The 26,001-nt window shown below is 43.7% G+C and overlaps 1 protein-coding gene across 3 annotated transcripts in view; it reads left to right on the forward strand.

The window, feature by feature from the left end:
- Positions 1–858: 858 nt before the first annotated feature.
- LOC121293953 (platelet endothelial cell adhesion molecule-like) overlaps positions 859–26,001 on the forward strand; it is a 46,489-nt gene continuing 21,346 nt past the window's right edge. Inside the window, exons 1-5 of one of the 3 annotated variants that reach the window (XM_041217432.1) lie at positions 859–1,157; positions 2,045–2,071; positions 13,189–13,497; positions 16,022–16,312; positions 25,378–25,653. In XM_041217432.1, the coding sequence (XP_041073366.1) occupies positions 1,118–1,157; positions 2,045–2,071; positions 13,189–13,497; positions 16,022–16,312; positions 25,378–25,653 (943 nt within the window). In that variant the 5' untranslated portion in view covers positions 859–1,117. Of the gene's footprint in view, positions 1,158–2,044; positions 2,072–9,138; positions 9,173–13,188; positions 13,498–16,021; positions 16,313–25,377; positions 25,654–26,001 lie in introns of those variants that run through there. The other 2 variants (XM_041217434.1, XM_041217433.1) reach the window with 2 other exon arrangements.

The raw sequence follows: 26,001 nt of genomic DNA on the forward strand, positions 1-26,001 counted from the left end.
AGGAAGTGAAGAGGCAGGTGTTGCATCTTTTGCGTGGGCATGGGGAGGTGCCATAGGTGGGGGTTGAGGAGTAGGGGGTGATGGAGGAGTGGACCATTCGTTTAGATAATATCACCACCTTCAACACCTGTGTTCTTTTGTCTGTGACATCTTTTGATTATCTGCTCCTATCACTGCTTGCTTGTCCCTACAACCACACAGCCCCCCCCCCCACCCATTTCTCCCCCACCACCCTAAACCAGCTTATATTTCACCCCTCTCCTTATATTCACTCAGTTCTGTTAAAGGGTCATGAGGACTCGAAATGTCAACTCTTTTCTTCTCCGCCAATGCTGCCAGACCTGCTGAGTTTTTCCAGGTAATTCTGTTTTTGTTTCACAACCAGCCACTGCCTGTCTTTCTACTTTAATAAATAGTATATTTTTCCTTGCAGAGTACAAAATGATGAATCGAAGTTCTGGAATTCTCTGCCTAAACCTCTGCCTTGCTTTCATCTTTTAAGACACTACTTAAAATCTGTCTCTTTGACCAAACCTTTGGTCAATAGGGAGACATGTTAATGGCTTGTGAGAGGAGTGTGGGGAAGGATGTGGGTCGTGTTTTATTACACTGTACTAAATTTGCAGATGAAAGGGGAACTATGCAGTCTAATTTACAACAGAGGGGTCTACTGTGCGATACGGTGGCTAGTATTTTAGCAGAGTTGGGATTTTTATATAATGTTGCCTTTTTTATATTTCACAGGATTAGCGCATAGAGTTTAGTTTTTTTTATTTGCGTTACACTTCTTCCTCCGATACAGTAGACGTAATGTACCAAAGAGAATTTGCCATAAGCTATAAAACGGAAGAACTTACGGTCAGCCATAATATCCCCTTGTTGGGTCGGATGTCAATTTGGTTTGATTTCTGCTGTAAAGCGCTAGCTTTCACTAGAGGTAGGTTTAACGTGCGAAGGCGTCTGTTGTTTACTCCTTTTTCCACAAGGAGGTTCTGACGCAATGGCAAGACATGGCACTTTCTAAGCGTAGTCCACAGCTCTTTGTGCGAACCTGCTCATCTCCAGTTAATTACAGAGAAAACAACCTTGTTTCTGCAATCAACCCTCTTCAACAAAGATGTGGAAAACAAACATTTCTCTTTGGATTCTTCTGCTGTGTAAGTATATATCCTTAATCAATTTTCATCATCAAACGCAGAATAAGTGACTTCTTGGTGTTTAGATTGGTGTGCAGAATTTGGAATTTTGGCGAAAACATTTTTCGACGAAGTTCTGCCTTTCGGTATAATAGTGGGATTCCTGCTTGGGCCACAAGCATAACGATAAAAACAGATTCTGGTTAGGAGGCAAACACGGAATTAAGGAAATGCGTTGCTCCCGCATGTGTTTTAAATTGTGACAATCCAATCGGTAAAGGACTAAGGCGTTTGTTAGGGATTTGGTAAAGCTAAACTGAAAAGCACAGCCATTCTGAGAATTTAACTATGATCTGGGAAGCTTGTGCCAATGACGGACAATCGGTGGATCATGTTTTATTACACTGTACTAAGTTTGCAGGTGAAAGAGGAACTATGCAGTTTAATTCACAACAAAGGGTCTACTGTGCGATACAGTGGCTAGTATTTTAGCAGAGTTGGGATATTTATAAAGTCGTGTCGTCTTTTTTTATATTTCACAGGATTAGCACATAGAGTTTAGTTTTTTTTAAATTTGCATTACACTTCTTCCTCCGATACAGTAGATGTAATGCACCAAAGGGATGTGAATTTGCCAGAAGCTATAAAAAGGAAGAACTTATGGTCAGCCATAATATCCCCTTGTTGGGTCGGGTGTCAATTTGGTTTGATTTCCGCTGTAAAGTGCTTTGTTTGTTAGCAGTAGGTTTAAGATACTAAGACGTTTGTTGTTGACTCCAATTTCCACGAGGAGATTCTGACAACTAAGAGTTTTAAAAATTACAATATATGCCTCAGGTTGATTATTGTACTTTGTATTTCATACACTGTTTGAAGTTATCTAAATTTCATTCTTTTCATTCTTTCAGATCAAGCTGATCAGACAATGGTGAAAGGTAGGAATGTGTCCAAAGTTAATCCTTCAATACTCTGAGCTCTCACTGTAAGATTGTACTGGAGAATAAAGTAAAGAACATGCGATAAATATGCAGTAGAAAGCACTAAATGCTTTCCGTAAATTAAAGAAAGGGAAATGCATTGTTCCCAAATATTTTGGGTGTGCTTTAAATTGTGGCAGTACAATGAGAAATCCACAGGGAATGTGACAAAGCTTCACAGAAAAGCACAGCTTTGAGAATTTAGCTATAATCTGCAAAAGTGAAATTACAAAATTTGTAAATGACCCAAAATTGAGCATATAACGAGTACAGTGGAGGACTGTGACAAAATACAGAAAAGCATTAATAAGATTGCAGGATCCGCAATACAATTCTGGCTTCTTGCCCATCTGATTCTATTTGCTTCACAATTGGTGGCAGTGCCTTCAGCTGCCAAGGCGCCTCAACTTTTTCCTTCTTAAAGACACTTCTTTGATCAAGCTTCTGGTCATCTACCCTAACATCGCCTTATATGGCTTGGTGTCCTTGAACACCTTAGGACGTTTCACCATGTTAAAGGCGCTATATAAATAAAAGTTATTGTCACTGTGTAATTGGCAAATTAACTTCAATTTGGATAAGTGAGAGGTGATACATTTTGGTAGGAAGAATAAAGAGGCCGTTTATTCCTTAGAAATTAAGTGTCTAAATAAGATAGAGGAGCAGAGAGACTGAGGATGGACAGATACACAGATCATTAAAAGTAACAATGCAGGTTAGTAAGGTCATCAAAAAACAAAGCACTGGGGTTCATTTCTAGAGGAATAAAAGTGAAAATTAAAGCTGTTAAACGTATAGAAGCATGGTTAAACTACACTTGGAGTACCCTGCCCTCCATATTATTAAAAAAAGGATTTATGGGCACAGGAAGAGGTTCAAAACCATTTACTAGAATGATGCCAGAACTGAGAGATTATACCTGTCAGGAAAGACTGAACAGACTTGGACTGTTTTCATTAGAAAATAAAAGACTGAGGGGTGAAGACTCTGAAAGCATTTGAGAGTTTAGTCATAGAGCAGAATTTTTCGTCCTGTGGGTGGGTGCGCACACGACCCGAATGGGAATGAAATTGTGTGCGATGACATTGGGCAAACGTCCCAACGTTGTCGTGCACGTGATCTTTTGGTTGGCGGGCGCGTGTAAGGTGGTAGCATGCCTGTGACAATTAAGAGGCCTATTAAGGCCCTTAAGTAATTAATTAAGCTGCATTTTTGCTGCCCGCTCAACTGTTTGGCTGACGGGCGGGCGAATAGGCCAAATGGCCTTTGCATTTTTATCAAAATCTCATCCATGGGTGGGATGAGGCTTCCAGTGCTTACTAACAAAACAATAAACATTTTTTAAACATCCTTTTTCACGTGACTGAGTCACATGTGGGGGGCATGTTTATCTCATATGTTGAAAGTTTAGTTTTGTATTTGAAATCCACCAGCTCCCTGAGGCAGCTCCCTGAGGCAGCTCTGTGCCTTCAGGGAGCTGTCAGTGCACATTCCCCTACACGTTCGCACTCCTCCTGCCCCCATCCCGGCAAGCACGCGTTTTATAATGGCTGGGCATTAATTGGCCAGCCAGCGTGAAATCGCGGTCAGTTTTGCGTCCGCTCCTGGGCCTGCCCACAGAAAAGACGCTTCCACTTGTGGGTAAAACCAGACCAGGGGCCATAAATAGTCACAAGTAAATACAATCAAGAGAAACACCTTTGTCCCAGAATGATTAGAATGGGAAACTTGTTACCACAAGGAGTAGGTGAGGGAAAATAACATGGGTACAGCCAAGGTGAAGCTAGATAAGTGAATGGGGATATGTTGATGGGGTTAGATGAAGAGGGGTGGGTGGAGGCTCATGTGGAGCATCAACACTGGCAAGGACTTATTGTGTCAAATGGCCTGTTTCTGTGCTGTACGTTGTAATTGCAGGAGGCTATTTGGTTCATCAGGCTGCTGTTTTCCCCTCTTCACCTGCCCTTTCATATTTGGAAAATAAAATTTTTAAAGGACTATATACAGTTCTTTGAAAGCTGTTAAGGATGCCGCTTCTACCATTGATGCTCGTAGAGCATTCCAGGTCTTAACAGCCCTCTGCGTAAAAAATCTAATTCTCCTAACATTACCTTTCGTGATAATGCTAAATTTATACTTCCTAGTTACTGACTTATTGATGTGATTTACTTAGTCAAAATCTCTGATCATTTTGCACACCTCTATAAAATTCTGTACTTCTTTGCTTGAAGAAAAAGAAAGCCAGTTTCTCTAATCTCTCATCATGATGGAGGCCCATTTCTTAGTAAACAAACACAGGGTGAACTTTTCTAATGGTTTGCTCTTGTTCTATAGTTACTGTTTTCTACGTGGGTCTGAAAAGATATTTTAAATTATTTATCATCTGAGGGGTGATCTGATAGCAATGATCAAGACTATTAAGAACTAGGACAAAGTAAATAGTGACAATGTTCTGGCTGTTCAGCGAAACAGTAACAAAACTTCACAAATGGATGTTAGTTGAAAAAATTAAGGAAACAATTTATTTACGTAAAGGTTGGTTAGAATTTGAATTTTCTCCCACTAAGCCTTCTTGATTTAGCAACCATACTTGATAAATATCCCTTTTATCTTTGACATTTTGCTCTGTGGGTACAGTTACTGTGAGTAGGTAGACATCATTTCAAATGCTGCTGATTTATGGTCGCAAAAAGAAAATGGCTTTAGGAAATTGTCAGCGGAGTGTAATGTTAAGGGCTGATTTCTGATACTGTGCTTGGACAGTGGCCCATTGCAGATAGAGTGGAATAAGAAGGTAGGAGCACCAGATTCTCAATTTGGTGAAGCATGCATTTCTCAGCTCCCCAGTTGTTCACTTGAAAAAGGTTTTCATCTTTATTTCACTTGCTTTTCCTACATTACTGATTGTGCCATAAAATATTTTCTTCTGTGTGCTGACCACTGTTTAAATATTGAACTCCTTTTGCACAGACTTTAGGCAGCATTATTTCCCCCACCAACTGTCAACTTCTGCTCCAACAGGAGTGCTCATGATGAGCACTCCATTGGGCTGTTTGACAAAAGAGGAAATAGAATTCCTGCAAAGGGAAGAATGAAAGGTGTGCTACTTCCTTGGTTCTTCAGTGAGAATCCTTAGTCTCCATCCCCTTGTTCCCCATTCTCCCACCAGTAGAAACAATGGGTAGAATCTTGTGCACTTGCTGTTGGTGAGCTTGGAGGTGGTACTTAGGTGGAATGATGGTATACCAGAAACCTGCCACCTTCCCACCTCTGCCTGAATTAAGTTCTGGGTGGAAGGGCCTGTGGTTGACATTCCCACCCCACTGCCAATTGAGGCCCTTATGTGATCAATTAATGACCACTTAAGGGCCTCATCCTACCACCGCTGGTATTAACCCAGTGGGAGGCAGCTTGCAGCCATGCAGCGTGCACAGCAAGTAAACTTGTGCAGACTGCATATCACCTCCAGTTGGATGGGGTTCGGTCCCTCAATCAAAGGCACTCGATGCCTGATCGAGGGACTAGACATCAGGTGGTGGGGGGGCCTGCTGAGATCCAGCCTCCTCCTTTTGATACCAAAACCCTACATCTCACTCCCCGTGACCCCGTCCCATGAACCCCCTCCCCCAACATCGTTACTTACCCATGCCCTGGCTTGTTCTGTGATCCTGGGACTCCAGTGCCTGTGCTTCCAGCAGCAGCTGCAGCCTCCCCAGCGGTGTTGCTGAGCATAAGAGCAGCCGGACTTGTTAGACAAGACTTCTGCTCCCGGGGGTCTTGATTCAAGGGGGAAGGTCAGATGCTGGCCTCGCCACTGCCTGATTGGCTTGTGGTTGGGCACGCTTTCTAGAAAAGAGGAAGGGCGGGTCTCTCGCCAGCTCTCCAGCCAGAAGACGAGACCCCTGATGCTTCAGGACTCTGCCCATATTTCACTGTTTACCCACAGTAAAATCCCCCCCCCGTTTTACTCATTCCTTTACTGACTATTCCTTGTTCAGTGACACTTACAGTCATCGTGATGCTGCTGCTCCAAGCTCTGCAGAAAATACCCATGCCAATCCCATTCCCCTCTCTTTCTCCACCCCCCCCCCCCACCCCCCAGCTCTATCTTGGCAGCAGGGATGGTGTCAACAAGCTGGAGGCTCCTCTGTAGTGGCAGCCAGTGATGCTATGGAGCAATGAGGAAAGCACTGCTTTGTTCGGGAATTTAAAGCTGGCAGCAGATCCCAGGAAATGTACCCCCCCACCAATCCACCCTTTTTCCAGTGGTCTCTTGGGTATTCTGGAAGGGCTAGTGATCTTTGCAGTGACTCATGCTTCCTAATGCCAATTGAAACATTGGCTTTTCAGAGGCAGATAGGAGTAGCAACTTATACCTGTCAGTGTAAGTCCTTACATCTGTGAAACCTGTGTGAGCGGGAATTGGAGAATCACAAGAGCCTTACAGCTTCATTCGCTGAACACAGTGCGTGTAACTACTTCTCAAGGGGCAGCGCGGTTTCTTCCACAGACAATGATTAACTTTGAGTTTACATTAAATCTGGCCATTGACTGTATCTAAAGTAGCTGTATTATTCCTGGTCTGATATTAATCCTGCAATATACCAATCTATTAGAAATCAGCAATAGAATTCATCTTAGTTCATGTTGGGAATGAAAACTACATTTGTGTTGTGTTTCAGATTCTTGGCTCAAGTGCTGAATTCTTACCTTAGACAAAAAAAGATTTTTAAAAATGCTGTTCATAAGAAAGTTCCACCTTTTACACCTTGCTGAATCAATTACAGTCTTTATTATTCTGCAAGTTTCAAAATGAACTATTCCAGTTAACAAGACCACAGCTATCTCAGTACAATAAGCAAAGATTTAAAAGTTTAATATTAAAAGGCTTATGTTATTGATCATTTATATTTTTAACAATATGTTTAGGATTGGGATGGAGAAGCCCACTGCTGCATCACCACTCTGACTGGGATTGCATTCCCACCAGCACTGCTGCTTCTTCCATGTCTGCCATATGCAAGGCAGAGGTTCTAGATCTCAAGAGGGCTTCCCTTCCATCTGGTCCACTTATCGATTCTTCCTCGGCAACCTTATGGAAGGTAACAGCCAGCCCCAGGTAGCAGTGGTAACAGTTCTGAGTTATCTGACTGGCAGGAGATGGCCTGTTATTGGCCCACATGGGTAGGAAATTGGTTAGCTGGTAGGAGACAGAGTAAGGGAAATGGTTTTGTACTCCAGTTAGCAAGATGTGATTAGTGGTGTCCCTCAAGGATCTTTACTGATGTCTGAGATTTTCATTATATTTATCATTGACTTGGATGAAGGAATAGAGCACCATATATCTAGGTTTGCTGATGACACAGTTCTTATGACCAGGTGAGGACAGTCGAATAGCTCCACTCTTTTCCCACTCCTCATTTGACCATAATAGAGTTTTAAAGAAAAGGATATATTTACCAATTCTGTGAGTGTTTAACTGTTTACTTCCTGTGACAATAAAAGACATGATCAGATAGGTTTTCTTGAGTTTTAAAAAATAAATTAGGATAGTTTTTATTGTGCTTAATTCAGTCTAAGTAAAAATAATTTTTAAAAACTCCAACTTTCACAAGCACACATTTGAAGTTGACACACACACAAATAGAATTCAGAGTAGGGAGGACAGTTTAATTAATTTAGAGTATGGTCAAATTAATGGAGTATACAGCACTTGAAAGTTGGTGACTCAGCTGGCTTCAGGCTGAACTCAGTGTTTCTGCTGCTTTCACTTGGTGGTCCTGCCTCTTGCAGTGTCAAGGTGGCTTAAAAATGTAGATGAATAGTTTATCTGTTCTGTAGACAGCAGCACTGGGTTGAGTTCTTTTTAAAAAGCTCTGTCTGGAGAATCTGAACAGTCAAAATCAGCAGACAGGATTCAAAGCTTCAAGTTGGGTGGAAAGAGAGAGAGGTGTGGGGTGGGGTAAGGAACCCACTCAGGATCTTGTTCCTTCAGCATCTCAATTGCTTGTCCTGTTCTGCCGAGAAAGCAGATGCTTAAGACTCAAGAAAGGTTGGCTTGTCGCATGATCATCTCACTCCAATTGCCCAGTGATCCAAATATGGTCATGGCTGCAAATTCCCCTCTCAGCCAGGTCCTGTTGTCCATGTGATTATGTCTAAAGGTTTGTCTCCACTCAGTTGTGTACCCACCTGGTACCTGATTGTCTGGATGCTTTGCTAATGAGATAGGAGATGTCCCCCATTCATCTCTTTCAAGGCAATTGTGCCTGGTGTGGCTTTGCAGATAGGTTGTCTCTGTTCAGTAGTTTTATAATGCAGGAGGTACAGTAATGCAAATGTTCAGCATCTTTGACTGTGATTGCAAATCACTGAAATGTGGCTTTAGTATTTTTTTAATCCGTTAGGCATTTTCAGGCAGTAAATTCAAATAGTTTTTTAAATATGTAGGATAGTTTCACAATACAGTAAATAGTATAGATGGGAGCAAAAAGATGCAAAGGGACAATTGATAGATTAAGTAAGTGGGCAAAACTGTGACAGATGGAATTCAATGTGGGGAGTGAGATGTCATCTACCTTGGGTTGAAGAAAGATTAGAGTATTTTCTAAATGGTGAGAAGCTCAGAACTGTGGAGGAAGCGAGGGATTTAAGGTTCCAAGTACTGAAAACACTAAAAACAAGTGGACAGCTACAAGAAGTAATTTAAAAGGCAAGTACAATGTTAACCTTCATCTTTAGGCATCTGGAATACAAAGAGATGGAAGTTACTTGTAGTCACATACGGAATGGTTAGGCTGCACTTAGAAGATAGTGTTCAGTTCTTGGAACAATATCCCAGGAAGGATATACTGGTCTTGGAGGGGGAGCAGCAGCACAAGTTCACCAGATTATACCAGGGTTAAAAAGGGTTAAATCATGAAGACAGGTTCCATAAATAAGCTTGTGTTCCATTGACAAAAACAGAATTACCTGGAAAAACTCAGCAGGTCTGGCAGCATCGGCGGAGAAGAAAAGAGTTGACGTTTCGAGTCCTCATGACCCTTCGACAGAACTTGAGTGAGTCCAAGAAAGAGTTGAAGTATAAGCTGGTTTAAGGTGTGTGTGTGGGGGTGGGGTGGGTTGGGGGTGGGGGGGTGGGGGGGAAGGGGGGGGGAGAGAGAGAGAGAGAAGTGGAGGGGGTTGGTGTGGTTGTAGGGACAAACACCAGTGATAGAAGCACATCATCAAAAGATGTCACAAACAACAGAACAAAAGAACACATAGGGTGTTAAAGTTGGTGATATTATCTAAATGAATGTTCTAATTAAGAATGGATGGTAGGGCACTCAAGGTATAGCTCTAGTGGGGGTGGGGGGAGCATAAAAGATTTAAAAATATTTAAAAATAATGGAAATAGGTGGGAAAAGAAAAATCTATATAATTTATTGGAAAAAACAAAAGGAAGGGGGAAACAGAAAGGGGGTGGGGATGGAGGAGGGAGCTCAAGACCTAAAGTTGTTGAATTCAATATTCAGTCCGGAAGGCTGTAAAGTGCCTAGTCGGAAGATGAGGTGTTGTTCCTCCAGTTTGCGTTGGGCTTCACTAGAACAATGCAGCAAGCCAAGGACAGACACGTGGGCAAGAGAGCAGGGTGGAGTGTTAAAATGGCAAGCGACAGGGAGGTTTGGGTCATTCTTGCGGACAGACCGCAGGTGTTCTGCAAAGCGGTCGCCCAGTTTACATTGGTCTCTCCAATGTAGAGGAGACCACATTGGGAGCAACGAATGCAGTAGACTAAGTTGGGGGAAATGCAAGTGAAATGCTGCTTCACTTGAAAGGAATGTTTGGGCCCTTGGACGGTGAGGAGAGAGGAAGTGAAGGGGCAGGTGTTACATCTTTTGCGTGGGCATGGGGTGGTGCCATAGGAGGGGGTTGAGGAGTAGGGGGTGATGGAGGAGTGGACCAGGGTGTCCCAGAGGGAACGATCCCTACGGAATGCCAACGGGGGGGTTGAAGGGAAGATGTGTTTGGTGGTGGCATCATGCTGGAGTTGGCGGAAATGGCGGAGGATGATCCTTTGAATGCGGAGGCTGGTGGGGTGATAAGTGAGGACAAGGGGGACCCTATCATGTTTCTGGGAGGGAGGAGAAGGCGTGAGGGCGGATGCGCGGGAGATGGGCCGGACAAGGTTGAGGGCCCTGTCAACGACCGTGGGTGGAAAATCTCGGTTAAGGAAGAAGGAGGACATGTCAGAGGAACTGTTTTTGAAGGTAGCATCATCGGAACAGATGCGACGGAGGCGAAGGAACTGAGAGAATGGGATGGAGTCCTTACAGGAAGCGGGGTGTGAGGAGCTGTAGTCGAGGTAGCTGTGGGAGTTCGTAGGCTTGTAATGGATGTTGGTGGACAGTCTATCACCAGAGATTGAGACAGAGAGGTCAAGGAAGGGAAGGGAAGTGTCAGAGATGGACCACGTGAAAATGATGGAGGGGTGGAGATTGGAAGCAAAATTAATAAATTTTTCCAAGTCCCAACGAGAGCATGAGGCAGCACCGAAGTAATCATCGATGAACCAGAGAAAGAGTTGTGGAAGGGGGCCGGAGTAGGACTGGAACAAGGAATGTTCCACATACCCCATAAAGAGACAGGCATAGCTGGGGCCCATGCGGGTACTCCTTGTGTTCCATTGAGTTTAGAAGATTAAGGATTGATCTAACTGAGGTATTTAAGATGCTTAATGGATTTGATAGGGTATGTAGAAAATATTTCCTCTGTTGCAGAAGGCCAACATACCAATTGCCTTCCTAACTGCTTGTTGCACCTGCAAGCTTGCTTTCAGTGTCTGGTGCACAAGGCCACCCAGGTCCCTTTGTACATCAACATTTCCCAATCTATCACCATTTAATTAATACTGTGCCATTCTGTTTTTCCTACCGAAATGAATAACTTCACACGTTATTTTGCATCTGCTATATATTTGCCCGCCCACTCAACTTGTCTAAACTCCCTTGAAGTCTCTTTACATCCTCCTCACCGCTCACATTGCCACCAAGTTTTGTGTTGTCAGCAAACTTGGAAATATTACATTTCATATTGTATAGTAACCACTTCACTGTATGTGCTATCCATGATTATCTCAGCCTTGTGGATGCTCCACAGTGACTCCAGTCGCAGCTCCAGATCCAAAATGTGGATTTTGAGTAGCTGCAGCTGGAGACACTTCCTATGCACATGGTCGCCCTGGATACTGGAAGTGTCTCTGGCTTCCCACATCGCACTGGAGGAGCATTCCACTTGGCCAAGTTGCCTGCCATGACTGCCATAATGCACACCATCCTGACTTGGAACTATTTCACCATTCCTTCACTGTCGCTAGGTCAAAATCCTGGAACTCTCTCCCTAACAGCACTGTGGGTGTATCTACATCACATGGACTGCAGCAGTTCAAGAAGGCACCACCTTCTTAAGAGCAATTAGGGATGGGCAATAAATGCTGGTCTAGCCAGCAATGCCCACATCTTGTGAAAAAATAAATTAAAAAAAAAACTTGGTTCAGAATCTTCTGTTCCTGCATTCCGACACATTAAATGAAGTGCGGTTATGTTGGGCATGTGTCCCAACATCACCGCGTGTCATTCTGAGCTTCCGTTTGGCGGGTGCGCACTGGAATCGGCTGCGCACCTGCCAAACTGTCAAATGCCTGTTAAGGCCATTAATGAATTAATTGAAGTAATTGTCAGGGGCTGCCTGTCCAACCTTAAGGTTCGTGGCTAGGCAAAGAACCCTGGTGGCCTTCGCATTTCTTATGAAACCTCATCCACGGGCTCGATGAGGCTTCATGATGGTTTTATTAATTGAATAAAAATTTTGATGAAAATTCATAAACATGTCCCAGCTCATCTGACATTGTCACATGAGGGGACATGATGAATAATTTTATTTTTTTATTGTTACCATCTTTGACACTGAACTTAATCTCCCTGAGGCACAGAGCTGCCTCAGGGAGATTTCTGCGCTCTTTTGCACATGTGTGGAAGAGCGCAGGCCCCGACTCTCCCTCCTCCCCCCGCCTGCACAGGTAGTGCTGAGCGCTACTGGGCGCGCATCACACTTTGTGGGCCTTAATTGGCCCATCCATATAGCGGCAATTGGCTCCACACCCGCCCGCACTCACACCCAAGCGGCCTGCCCGATAGGGAAAAAATTCTCCCTTGGAGTCAATTGAAAATTCAAAGCTGTATTTCACATTTTTTTCTTTTAGCCAAAGTTATTAAGAGAAATGGAAATAAGGTGGGTAAATGGAAGTGAGATACAAATCATCCATAATCCAATTGATCAATTTATAGCAAATCTCAGATTGACATACTGAATCCTATAACGTTGCCTGACATGAAACCCCTTATGAAGTTGTGATGATATTCTGTGGGAGTTCCCTGAGCAACATAGGTTCTTGTTATTGCACGCTGGGTCTCAAGAAACCCAGCAACTCTGTAAACTGGATGGTCCTATCTTGCTGTGTTGCCAATGGTGACAATTGAGTCAGCTGTCCTGTTCGTGCATTAGTCACCTGATGAATCCATTCTCATATTGCTGCCTGGATGGAATTGCAGAGATTTGCCAACATTGTCTGAAATGGGCCTGCACCATAGAAGCTGAGTGTGGTTATCACCTTCATAACCACAATCAGAGCAATGTGAGCAGATGAATATGGCTACAGAATATGGACAGGCAGATGAACATAGCTGCAGCTCTCATTCATTGGGTGCCTGGGTCTTTTTAGCGATATGGGCTCTTCTGCAAAATATTTCTGCACTATGGCCCTAAATATTCATTGGTGGGGTGCATTCTCATTAAATGCTGCCTTACTGTCCATCCTTCATCCTTCCTCCATAGTAATGGCACCCAAAGGTAATAATCTACATTCAAAACACTTTGGAGTTTAGTTATTGCTGCAATGCCTCCAATCTTCTGCTCCACACTTCCCTAAGACACATATCCAGGAAAAAGTATTATAGACCTTTGTGGAGATATCAGGCAGTGCAAAAGAATCAATGTATACATTGAAGCTAACTTCTGTTTCTGTTCTCTCATAGGTGTGAGGATAATCAGTGTACAAATGCATAGTGATGCTGAAGGTGAAAGAAGTATTAAAGAGGGAAGCAAAATCACCCTGACTTGCTCAAGAAATACCGTGATACCTCCTGGTCTATCATCTCAGGTTTTGTATTTATTTTATAAGGGACAAAACAAAGATATCCTGCTGCAAAATGTTACTTCTGATGGGAAAGATTCCCAGTATACAATACAATCGGCTCGGGCATCACATTCCGGATACTATCGTTGTGTCATGGAAGCAGGAAATGAAAGGAAAGAAACTGAACCCACATTTCTAACAGTGCAAGGTATTGTGAAATATGGAATGTATAACAGATAACATGGAATATGAAGAAAGAACTTAGTTTCTTTTCTTCTCAGCACTTCACAAAAAACTTAATGGTCAGTGAAGTATTTTTTGGAGTGTAGCCACTGTTATAGGAAACCAGGCTGCCAATTAGTTTTTTAGAATTTATTCTTTCATGGGATGTGGGTGTCCCTGTTAAGGCCAGGATTTGTTGCCCATCCTTAATTGCTCTTGAACTGAATGGCTTACTCAGCCATTTCAGACAGCAACAAGATGTAGGGCAGACCAGGATGGCAGATTTTCTTCCCTAAAGGGGCATTAGTGAACCAGATGGGTTTTTATGGTCACAAGATGGGTTTTTATGGTTACTGAGACTAGATTTCAATTCCAGATTTTATCATTCCACCAGCTGCCGAGGTGGGATTTGAACCTTTATCCCCAGAGCATTAGCCTGGGCTTCTGTATTACGAGTCTAGTGACAATATCCCTACACCACCATCTCCCCATAACAGGATCCCATAAACAGCAGTGTGATAATAATGAATATCTGTTCTAGCTGTTGGTTGATGGGCAGAGCACCTGGAAGATCTCCACGGCTCTTCTTTGAATGTGTCATGGGATTTTTATATATCATCCGAGAGTGCAGAAAGGATCTCCGTTTAACATCTCATCCAAAAGTGCAGCACTCCCTCAGTGTTCCACTTGTGCCAGCTAGATTGTGTGTGCAAGACAGTGAACTGGGGCTTGAACCCACCAACTTGTCCCAGAGGTGACAGCAATACCACTGAGGCACAACTGACACCTCCTGTGACCAGTAACATGATTCCAACCAAGGTGTTACCAATGGGTATTTTGGATTGTTATTGTAGATATTATTATTGTTGTAAGTAGGTGAGATACGAGGGAGAGGAGAACTCCTCTGTGCACTATATCAAATGAAATCATAAAGCATTCATAAATCGGATGTTTATTATTTTGTTACATGTGGTGAACATCATACCTTTAGAAAAAAGAGAGTTACAGCACAGAAGGAGACCCATTCAGCCTTTCAAGCCCATGAAAGTTCTCTGCAGGAACAATTTAGCTAGTCCCACTACCCTGCCTTTCCCTGTAGCCCTGTAAAGTGTTGCCCTTCAGGTGCCCATTCAATTCCCTTTTGAAAGCCACATTTGAATCTGCTTCCGTCACTATTTCAGGCAGTGAATTCCAGATCGTGATTTCTCACAAGGTAAAATTTTTTCCTCGTGTCGCTTTAGGCTCTTTTATCTATTGCTTTAAATTTGTATTCTCTGATTCTTGACCCTTCTGCCAATGAGAACAGTTTCTCCCTATCTACTCTGACTAGATGCCTCACAGTTTGAAGAAATCAGGGATCAGTATTTTCATTTTATACAAATTTAAGTGAACATGATCCTTGTCAATATGAAAAAGAGAACAACAGGTTAATTCCATTTAAATTCAATTAATTAAATAAAACTGGAATAAAAAGCCTGTATCAGTAATGGTGACCATGAAATACCAGATTATTGCTCACTAATGTCCTTTAGTGAACAAAAAATGTGCAGGGATATGGGAAGAAGGTGGGGGAGTGGTAATATGTGAATTGCTACTTAGGAGAGCCAGTACAGACAGGATGGGCCAAATAGTCTTTTTCGGCGCTGTTATGATTCTATGTAATCTGCTGCCTTTACCCAGTCTGGCCTTTGTGAACTCAAAACCCCAGCAATGTGATTGTCCCTTAACTGCCCTCTCAAATGCTCTAGCAAGCCACTCAGTTGCTTTCAAGAAGGTAGCTCAACATTATTTAGTCAAAGGCAATGAGGATAGGCAATAAAATGCAGGGCTTGCCAGCAACACCCACTTCCCATTATAAGGAACATATCAATTTATTTCTGTTGGACTGTTGTAAAGAATATATCTTTTTATTTTCTGTTGGACTGTGGATTAAAATTACAATGGCTGCAGGTTGAAAGACATGTCCACTGGAACAGGATGAGAGATCTATACAATGTTGCAGTCCTGGAAAAGAGTGTGCCATGGAAGACAGGATGGTGCTGGAAAGGAGTCCTAGACCAAGGGAGCTGCCTAGCAACAACATTTTAATTGGCTCCTGACAAGGTGATCAGGTTTTGTGTGAGAGCAGTGCAGCAAAATAGCTCCTAGCCTGAAAAGAAAAAGACCCAAAACCTCTCTCTCCTGTCTGTGAAAGATTCCAGTAATCCTATGGTAATAGCTAGCTGGTTTTTCTCCTCCTCTCCCTGAAAACCCCTGTCAAGAGGCAAAGGGAAAAATCACTGTTAGAGCATTGAAAGGCAAGTGGTCAACTAGTGAACTAAATATGTTAGAATGGATCAATTAGGCTGAATGGCCTGTTGTAATAGGAATGTGAAAGGAGAGATAAAATGATGTTTGGAAACACAGAATATGGACCATAAGCTAAAACTGGATTTTCTTTCTTATCTGTTTAGGCATAAAAATGATTTTAAACACAGAAAATGTAATAATTTCCTGTTTGTACACCTTAGGAAACTTACAGGCGCCTGTACTCACCATACATCCAATAAATGTGACAGTGGGAGATTCAACTGAGCTGCGCTGTACATCTGAAGAAATTCCTCCTCTTACATTCATATTCTACAAATATAAAGATGGACAAAAATCATACCGCTTCCATGACATAAAAAGCAATAACAATTTTTCAATGTATCAAATGAAAGTGACAGCAGCTACAGAGAAAGCCTATAGCTGTGCTGTCCAAGGGATTGGTCCCCTGAGTGAATCAAGGCACAGTGAAATAGTACAAATTATTGTACAAGGTAAGTTAACTCGCATCATGAAATACCTGAAGAGTTAAAAACATTGTTACTTCTATTCTTGTAATTCTATGTACTACAAAGCCCCAAATTCCACAGGGGGGTTCTCCCGGCCTCTGACTGTAATTCCAGGGGGAACTAGGCAAACACCTAAAGAGTAGAAACCCAGCATAACCATATACTCTAATGTATTTAAATATTATGGCGCTAAAATTCTGCAGGTGTTCTTCCTGCTGTAATTCTTATAGGAAATTGATGAGTCTTCAAAGAATTGTGATGTGAGTGGGGATGTTAACTGGTGATTTTACAGTATTCAGTATCGTTCACAACTCCTCAGACATTAAAGCAATCTGTGCATGCATGTAGCAAAATTTGGACAACATTCAGGCTTGAGCTGTTATGTGGTGAGTAACATTCGTGCCACATAAGTGCCAGTCAATGGCCATCTCCAACAAGAGAGAATCTCACCATCTCCCCCTTGACATTTAATGACATTACCATTGCTGAATCCCCAATTATCAACACCTTGGGTGTTACCATTGATCAGAAATTGAACTGGACCAGTCATATAGCAAGTTAAAGATGGGGAATTTTGCGGCGAGTAATTCACCTCCTGACTCCCCAAGGCCTGTCCATCTACAAAGTACAAGCCAGGAATATGATGGAATACGTTCCAGTTCCCTGACGAGTGTGGTTCCAATAACAGCCATTCAGTGACATCCCAGACCCTGGCACCAGGGAGGCAACACACCATCCTTGAGTCACGTTGGCCAGATATGGGACACTTGCCTTTATCAGTCAAGGTGTAGATTACAAAAGTAGGGAGGTCATGTTGGAGTTGTATAGTACCTTGGTGGGGCCACAGCTACCTCTACCTGCCTCACTTGCAGTCACACCCTGCTGACCCTGACCACTGACCGAACTTGAGGTACTTAATCTACCGGGTGCCTCCTGAAACAGTGCGTCCAGGTGACTCTCCCCCTCCCGGATGTGCCGCAGTGTCCGGAGCTCGGACTCCAGCTCAGCAATTCTGAGCCGGAGTTCCTCTAGCAACCCGCTTGAATGAAATGTGGTGGTGAGCTGCCTTCTTGCATTTCAGGAGCCCATTTGATGTGGGAACACTGACAATGCTGTTACAGAGGAAGTTCTGTATGCAGTTCTGGTCGCCACACTATAGGAAGGATGTGTTTGCACTGGAGGGGGTGCAGAGGAGATTCACCAGGATGTTGCCTGGGATGAAACATTTAAGTTATGAAGAGAGGTTGGTTAGACTTGGGTTGTTTTCGTTGGAGCAGAGAAGGCTGAGGGGTGACTTGATCGAGGTGTACAAGATTGAGGGGGATGGACAGGGTGGATAGGGAGCAGCTGTTCCCCTTAGTTGAAGGGTCAGTCACGAGAGGACACAAGTTCAAGCTGAGGGGCAGGAGGTTTAGGGGGGATGTGAGGAAAAACTTTTTTACCCAGAAGGTGATGACGGTCTGGAATGCGCTGCCTGGGAGGGTGGTGGAGGCAGGTTGCTTCACATCCTTTAAAAGTACCTGGGTGAGCACTTGGCACATCATAACATTAAAGGCTATGGGCCAAGTGCTGGTAAATGGGATTAGGTAGATAGGTCAGATGTTTCTTAAGTGTCGGTGCAGACTCAATGGGCTGAAGGGCATCTTCTGCACTGTGTAATTCTGTGATTCTGATTATGTGTGAACACAAAAGAAGCTTGACACCATCCAGGACAAAGCAGCCTGCTTGATTGGCACTTCATCCATCACGTTAACATCCGGACCCTCCACCCCCAATGTATAAGATGCACAGGAACTCCCCAAGGCTCCTTTGAATGCACCTTCCAAACACATGACCTCTACCATCTGGAAGACAAAGGGTAGCAGATACATGGGAATACCACCACCTGCAAGTTTCCCTCAAAGTCACATGTCATCCTGACTTGGAACTATACCACTGTTCCTTCAGTGTCACTAGTTCAAAATCCTGGAACTCCCCCTGTAACAGCACTGTCAGTGTTCCCACATCAAATGGGCTCCTGAAATGCAAGAAGGCAGCTCACCACCACATTCCATTCAAGCGGGTTGCTGGAGGAACTCCGGCTCAGAATTGATGAGCTGGAGTCCGAGCTCCGGACACTGCGGCACATCCGGGAGGGGGAGAGTTATCTGGACGCTTTGTTTCAGGAGGCACCCGGTAGATTAAGTACCTCAAATTCGGTCAGTGGTCAGGGTCAGCAGGGTGTGACTGCAAGTGAGGCAGGTAGAGGGATCCTGTGTTCAGGAACAGAGGAGCCTCAGCTCTTGACCTTGTCCAACAGGTACAAGGTACTTGCTCCCTGTGTGGATGAGGAACAGGGCTGTAGGGAGGATGAGCCAGCTGACCACGGCACCATGGCACAGGAGGCCATTCAAGAGAGGGGAGCAAAAAGACAAGTGGTAGTTGTAGGGGATTCTATAATTAGGGGAATTGATAGCATCTTTTGTAAGCAGGATGTTGCCTGCCCGGTGCCAGGTGAGGGACATCTCTGACCGGCTTGAAAGGATTCTGGAGAGGGAGGGGGAGGATCCAGTTGTTGTGGTCCACATCGGGACAAATAACATAGGTAAGACTAGGAAAGAGGACCTGTTTGGGGATTTTCAGGAACTAGGAACTAAATTAAAGAACAGGTCCTCAGGATTACTACCTGAGCCACGTGCAAATTGGCATAGGGACGTGCGAATAAGGGAGGTAAATGTGGCTAAAGGAGTGGTGCGGGAAAAAGGGGTTCCATTTCATGGGGCACTGGCATCAGTATTGGAACAGGAGGGATCTGTACTGTTGGGACGGTCTCCACCTGAACTGATCTGGGACCAATGTTCTAGCAAAAAATGTAAATAGGGTGGTCAACAGGACTTTAAACTAGAAAGTGGGGGGGGGGGATAAAACTCCAAGAGGTATGACAAATGGGAAACAAAACAGCAGGTTAGCGTGTGGGGGGGTGGATTCAACTTCATGGAAAATTATGAAAAAACTGAAAAGGAAGGAGAGCCCAGGAGAGGCTGTTAAGGTCTCCAGAACACAAAATAGGACAGAGTGTTTGGAAAGGGCTAGGAATCTAACTTCAAGCACATCAGATAAAGGGACGACAGTGAGAAGGGGGACGGGAAATACAAGACTGAAGGTGTTTCTGATTGCACACAGTATATGAAATAAGGTAAATGAACTTGTGGTGCAGGTTGAAATTGGCAGGTATGATGTGGTGGGCATTGCCGAGACATGGCTGCAAGGGGATCAGGACTGGGAGCTAAATATCCAAGGATATACATCCTATCGAAAAGATAGGCAGGTTGGCAGAGGGGGTGGGGTTGCTTTGCTAGTAAGAAATGAAATTAAATCAATAGCAAGAAATGACGTAGGGTCAGATGATGTAGAATTGTGTGGGTAGAGTTGAGGAACCGCAAAGATAAAAAAAAAGAAATAATGGGAGTTATGTACAGGCCTCCGAACAGTAGTCAGGATGTGGGGCACAAGATACACCAGGAGATAGAAAAGGCGTGTAAGAAAGGCAAGGTTACAGTGATCATGGGGGATTTCAATATGCAGGTAGACTGGGAAAATCAGGTTGGTAGTGGATCCCAAGAAAAGGAATTTGTAGAATGTCTACGAATGGATTTTTGGAGCAGCTTGTGGTGGAGTGTACTAGGGAACAGGCAATCCTAGATTTAGTGATGTGTAATGAGGCAGATTTGATAAGGAAGCTTAAGGTGAAGGAACCCATAGGAGGAAGTGACCATAATATGATAGAATTTACCCTGCAATTTGAGAGGAAAAAGCTGGAATCAGATGTAACGGTATTACAGTTGAATAAAGGCAATGACAGAGGCATGAGGAACTGGCCAGAATTGACTGGGAGATGAGCCTAGCAGGAAAGACAGTGGAACAGCAATGGCAGGAGTTTCTGGGAGTAATTGGGGAGACACAGCAAAAATTCATCCCTAAGAAGAAGAAGCATACTAAAGGGAGGACAAGGCAACCATGGCTGACAAGGGAAGCATAAAAGCTAAAGAGAAAGCATACAATGCGGCGCAGAGCAGTGGGAAGCCAGGAGATTGGGAAGCATACAAAGACCAACAGAGGACAACTAAAAAAGAAATAAGGAGGGAGAAGATTAAATATGAGGGTAAACTAATCATTAATATAAAAGAAGATTACAAGAGTTCTTTTAGGTATATAAAGGGTAAGAGAGAGGGACATTGGGCTGCTGGAAAATGACGCTGGAGAAGTAATAATGGGGAACAAAAATGGCGGAGGAACTGAATAGGTACATTGTGTCAGTCTTCATGGAGGAAGACATGAGTAACATCCCCAAAGTTCAAGAGAGTCGGGGGGCAGAGGTGAGTATGGTGGCTATTACCAAGGAGAAGGTGCTAGGAAAACTGAAAAGTCTGAAGATGGACAAATCACCTAGACCAGATGGATTACACCCCAGAGTTCTGAAGGAGATAGCTGAAGAGATAGTGGAGGCGTTAGTGGTGATCTTTCAGGAATCACTGGAGTCAGGGAGGGTCCTAGAGGACTGGAAAATCGCTAATGTAACCCTCCTGTTTAAGAAGGGAGTGAGGCAAAAGATGGGAAATTACAGGCCGATTAGCCTGACCTCGGTCGTTGGTAAGATTTTAGAGTCCATTATTAAGGATGAGATTTCAGAATACTTGGAAGTGCATGGTAAAATCGGGCAGTCAGCATGGTTTCATCAAGGGGAGGTCATGCCTGACAAATCTGTTAGAATTCTTTCAGGAGGTAATGAGCAGGTTAGACAAAGGAGAGCCAATGGATGTTATCTACTTGGACATCCAGAAGGCCTTTGACAAGGTGCTGCACAGGAGGCTCTCAGAAAGATAAGAGCCCATGGTGTTAGAGGCAAGGTACTAGCATGGATAGAAGATTGGCTGTCTGGCAGGAGGCAGAGAGTGGGGATAAGGGGGTCCTTCTCAGGATGGCAGCCGGTGACTAGTGGAGTTCCGCAAGGGTCAGTGTTGGGACCACAACTTTTCACTTCATACATTAATTATCTAGATGAAGGAACTGAGGGCATTCTGGCTAAGTTTGCAGATGATACAAAGATAGGTGGAGGGACAGTTAGTATTGAGGAGGCGGGGAGGCTGCAGAAGGATTTGGACAGGTTAGGAAAATGGGCAAAGAAGTGGCAGATGGAATACAATGTGGGGAAGTGTGAGGTCATGCACTTTGGTAGGAAGAATAAAGGCATAGACTATTTTCTAAATGGGGAGAGAATTCAGAAATCTGGAGTGCAAAAGGACTTGGGAGTCCTAGTCCAGGATTCTCTTAAGGTTAACTTGCAGGATGAGTCGGTAGTTAGGAAGGCAAATGCAATGTTGGCGTTTATTTCGAGAGGACTAGAATATAAAAGCAGGGATGTGCTGCTGAGGCTTTATAAGACTCTGGTCAGACCACATTTAGAATATTGTGAGCAATTCTGGGCCCTGTATCTCAGGAAGGATGTTCTGGCCCTGGAGAGGGTCCAGAGGAGGTTCACAAGAACGATCCCAGGAGTGAAAGGCTAAACATATGAGGAACGTTTGAGGACTCTGGGTCTATTCTCGAGGAGTTTAGAAGGATGGGGTTTGTGGGGGGGGATCTGATTGAAACTTACAGAATACTGAAAGGCCTGGATAGAGTGGACGTGGGGAAGATGTTTCCATTAGTAGAAGAGACTAGGACCTGAGGGCACAGCCTCAGAGTAAAGGGAAGACCTTTTAGAACAGAGATGAGGAGAAACTTCTTTAGCCAGAGAGTGGTGAATCTATGGAATTCATTGCCACAGAAGGCTATGGAGGACAGATCATTGAGTGTATTTAAGACCGAAATAGATAGGTTCTTAATTGGTAAGGGGATCAAAGGTTATGGGGAGAAGGTGGGGAGAATGGGGTTGAGAAACTTATCAGCCATGATTGAATGGCGGAGCAGACTCAATGGGCCGAATGGCCTAACTTCTGCTTCTATGTCTTATGGATGGGCAATAAATGCTGACCTTGCCAGCGATGCCCACATCCAATGAATAAACAAAAATATATCATCCTAACTAGGGCCTCAGCCCTGGACACAAACTCATACTTTTGCCATTAATTACATCCCCCTAAGTTGCAACCTCAGTGTCCTGTTTGTTCCCAAACAGAATTTTGCCTCCTCATAACCACTCTTATCATAAAGGCCAGATACTTTCATTGTTCCCTCCTTACCTCAACCGATCTGTCACTTAAGCTCTGTGTCATCTCTAGCCTCAACTATTCCAATACTCCTTTTTGGCTGGCGGACTATCCTCAACTCTGTCAGCTACAGCTCAGCTAAATCTCTTATTACCTGTACCTCTCCCATTCATCCATCATTCCTGGATTGACCTACTTTGACTTTTGGTTCCCCGATATTCACAAATCACAATTCTCATCCAGATGTTTAAATGCCTCCAAGGCCTCACTCCTCCCTATCCCTCTAACCTTCTTTAACCTTCCAATTCCCTTCTGCCTCACCCTTCCTCTAACTCTGGCTTTTGGTGTATTTCCCCCTTCATCCCACCAGTAATGGCCATGACTTCAGTTAGCTAGAGTCCTCCTGCTCCTTTGTTAAGATCTTCCTTAAAACTGATCACTTTGACCAAGCTTTTGGTCACCCCATTATTTTTGTTTGAGCATTTGTGAACCATTTTGAGACATTTTTCCAAATTTAGGTTAAGTAAGTTGTTGTTGCTGCTGCTACTGCCCATATACATGCATTGAGAAATTGAAGACCTGAATTTGTGCGCTCAAGTCATTAACATGGCCCTAACACGCTGCAGACACAAAGCTGCCCGCAGCAGGATTTTTAAAAAAATTCATTCATGGGATGTGGGCATCACTGGCTAGGCCAACATTTATTACCCATCCCTAACTGCCCTTGAAAAGTTAGTGGTGAGCTGCCTTCTTGAACTGCTGCAATCCATGTGGTGTAGGTACACCTACAATACTGTTAGAGAGAGAGCTCCAGGGTTTTGACCCAGCGACAGTGAAGGAATGGCATATATTTCCAAGTCAGAATGGGTAAGTGGCTTAGAGGGGAACTTCTAAATGGTGGTGTTTCCATGTGTCTGCTGCCCCTGTCCTTCCAGATGGTAGCAGTCGTGGGTTTGGAAGGTGCTGTCTAAGGAGTCTTGGTGCAGTGCATCTTATAGATGGTACGCACTGCTGCCACTGTGTGTTGGTGATGAAGGGAATGAATGTCTGTGGATAGGGTGCTAATCAAGTGGGATCCTTTGTCCTTGATGGTGTAAATCTTTTTGAGTGTTGTTATTTTTGAATGCCTCTAAGGCCTCACTCCTTCCTATTTCTGTAACCTTCTGTACAATTCCCTGCCCCTTCATCCCAAACTCCCCTTCACTCCGATTCTGGCATTTTATGTTTTGTCCCTTCACCCCGCCAGTAATGGCCATGCCTTCAGTTACCTAGCGTCGTCGTCCTCCTTCTTTAAGACCCTCCTTAAAACCGATCACTTTTGGTCACCTCATTATTTTGGATTGAGCCTTTGTGAACTGCATTGAGAGATTAGGTTGCTAAGTAAGTTGTTGCTGTTGCTGCTGCTACTGCCCTTATACATGCATTCAGATAATGAAGACCTGAATTTGTGGGTTCAGGTCATTAACGTGGCCCTAACATGCTGCAGACAAAAAATTGCCCTTGGCACGATCTTGCAGCTAGATTCAGACATTTAATTACTTTTAAGGTCTTTGCTGCAAGTCCTCAAAGTTCCTCTTACTGCCAACAAAGCCTGGTTGTCCTCCATTTGGGCATCATTGTAGTGAATCTGAGGGAAAGTTGGGAGGGAAAACCTGGAATCCCAGACTAAGAATCCTATTCCTACCTTCCTCCTTGTGCTGGTATCCCTATACCCATGCACCAATTTCCTCCCAGCTAACATGTTACCACCACTCTCTCACAGGTTTTCAAGTAACAATACAGGTCGGTACTACCTAGCCACCTACACACAGTGATAAGAAATTTCAACTTTGCTTTAAAGAAAGGCACTTAAATATGAAAGTTATTAAACATCTAACAGCACAATACATTGCAGCTTCAGCATGTTGTGTGAAAGATCATTAGAATGCAGTGTTGATATCAGATTATGTATATGCACAATTCAATTTCAGCCTGATGGTTAGATAGAAGTGTTGAGCAGAGGCTAAGGCTCCAAAATTGCTCTGGGATTTTCCACCATATTCTTGCTATAATCAAGTGGAGTCCATTAGAAGCCTGCAGACACTCAATCATGCTAGCTCTCCAAAATTTCTTGGATTATCAAGGCAGTCTCATAAGGGGCAAAACTTTAGCCCTCCCATTATAAGGAAAATAATATTGGAGTGGGGTTTGTCCCAGATGGGAAGACACCCTGCACTGGGACTTCCCAGATGGGAAGACACCCTGCACTGGGAATTCCCACTTCCCTAGCTCTGTCAGAATCTTGGCTAAGCACTGATGGTTGGTACGCTAAGTTAGATGAGGTGTATTGGCCTCCAGATAGGCAGCAGTGAGCCCCACCACGGTGGCACATGACCAGGGTGGCAAGACTGGACAGTTTTTTTTTGTAAAATTGAATGGAGCTCATCTCCCTTACAAAGCTGGCATGGGGAACACCACATGAGGTCTGTGGACAGTGCCTGGTCATTTTTCCCATTCAGCTACCCTCCTCCCCCAAAAGGCAGCCATGCATTAGATTTTCCAACTATATAGTGCCAGTAGCCACAGAAAGTGATGATCCTCTCCAAATTAGGCAGTCTCCCATTCACCCCATAAGCTGGCAGGGCACCAATTGATTTTCAGGGCCTTGGGGTTTCCATATTTCTACAGGAAAAGGAAAATCAACAGCTCTCCTCAGCTGGCAAGCACTAAGAGAAAGGCACTCCAGCTATTGGCCAGGAAGTAGAATAGAATGAACTAGCAGCAAAGCAATACATTAAAATCCCCCAGTAAAGAAGTTAATTTTGTAATGACATCAAGCACCTTTATCCATTGTTTACTCACTGCATCTAACTTATATTTCAGATCCATTTTCAGATCCTGTTTTTGAAATTGAACCGTCAGATACAATATTTGAAGGAGATATTCTCACCATTAAATGCAAGGTTAATTTTATACCTTTGTTTCATGGTATACAACCTAAATTAACCATTGTGAAGGATACAACTGCAATACACATAAAAGATAATGCTACCACAGTATTTTCTAAAAGAGTAACTGCAAATGATGCAGGAGAATACAAGTGCATGGCAGAGTGGAAGGATGTTTTGAAAATTACAATGAAACAAGTGAATGTGACAGGTAAGACTTATGTTGACTTGATTTGGAAAATACACAACCCAAAAAAGACTCTTGTTGGCTATAAACTGAGCAATGTTGCTAGTGTCAGGAATCAAAACTGGTAGTGGAGCTAGGTTTGCTGACAATGGTGTATGTTTAGGAACATAGGACTTAGAAGCAGGAGTTAGGCCATTTGGCCCTTGGAGTTTACTTGGGGCTTCTCCTGCTCTCTGGATTCCTACCAAAATTACAGCAGTGGAGCAAGAGAAGACTTAAGGAAATTCCCTCTCTTTATTTTCCTGCACGCCCAAAATATTCCTAAACATCACTTCCTATTTTGCTAATCACCAGCTAGAGTCGAGCCTCTGT

This window comes from Carcharodon carcharias, chromosome 22 (genome assembly GCF_017639515.1).
Source record: "Carcharodon carcharias isolate sCarCar2 chromosome 22, sCarCar2.pri, whole genome shotgun sequence".
Taxonomy (NCBI): Eukaryota; Metazoa; Chordata; class Chondrichthyes; order Lamniformes; family Lamnidae; genus Carcharodon; species Carcharodon carcharias.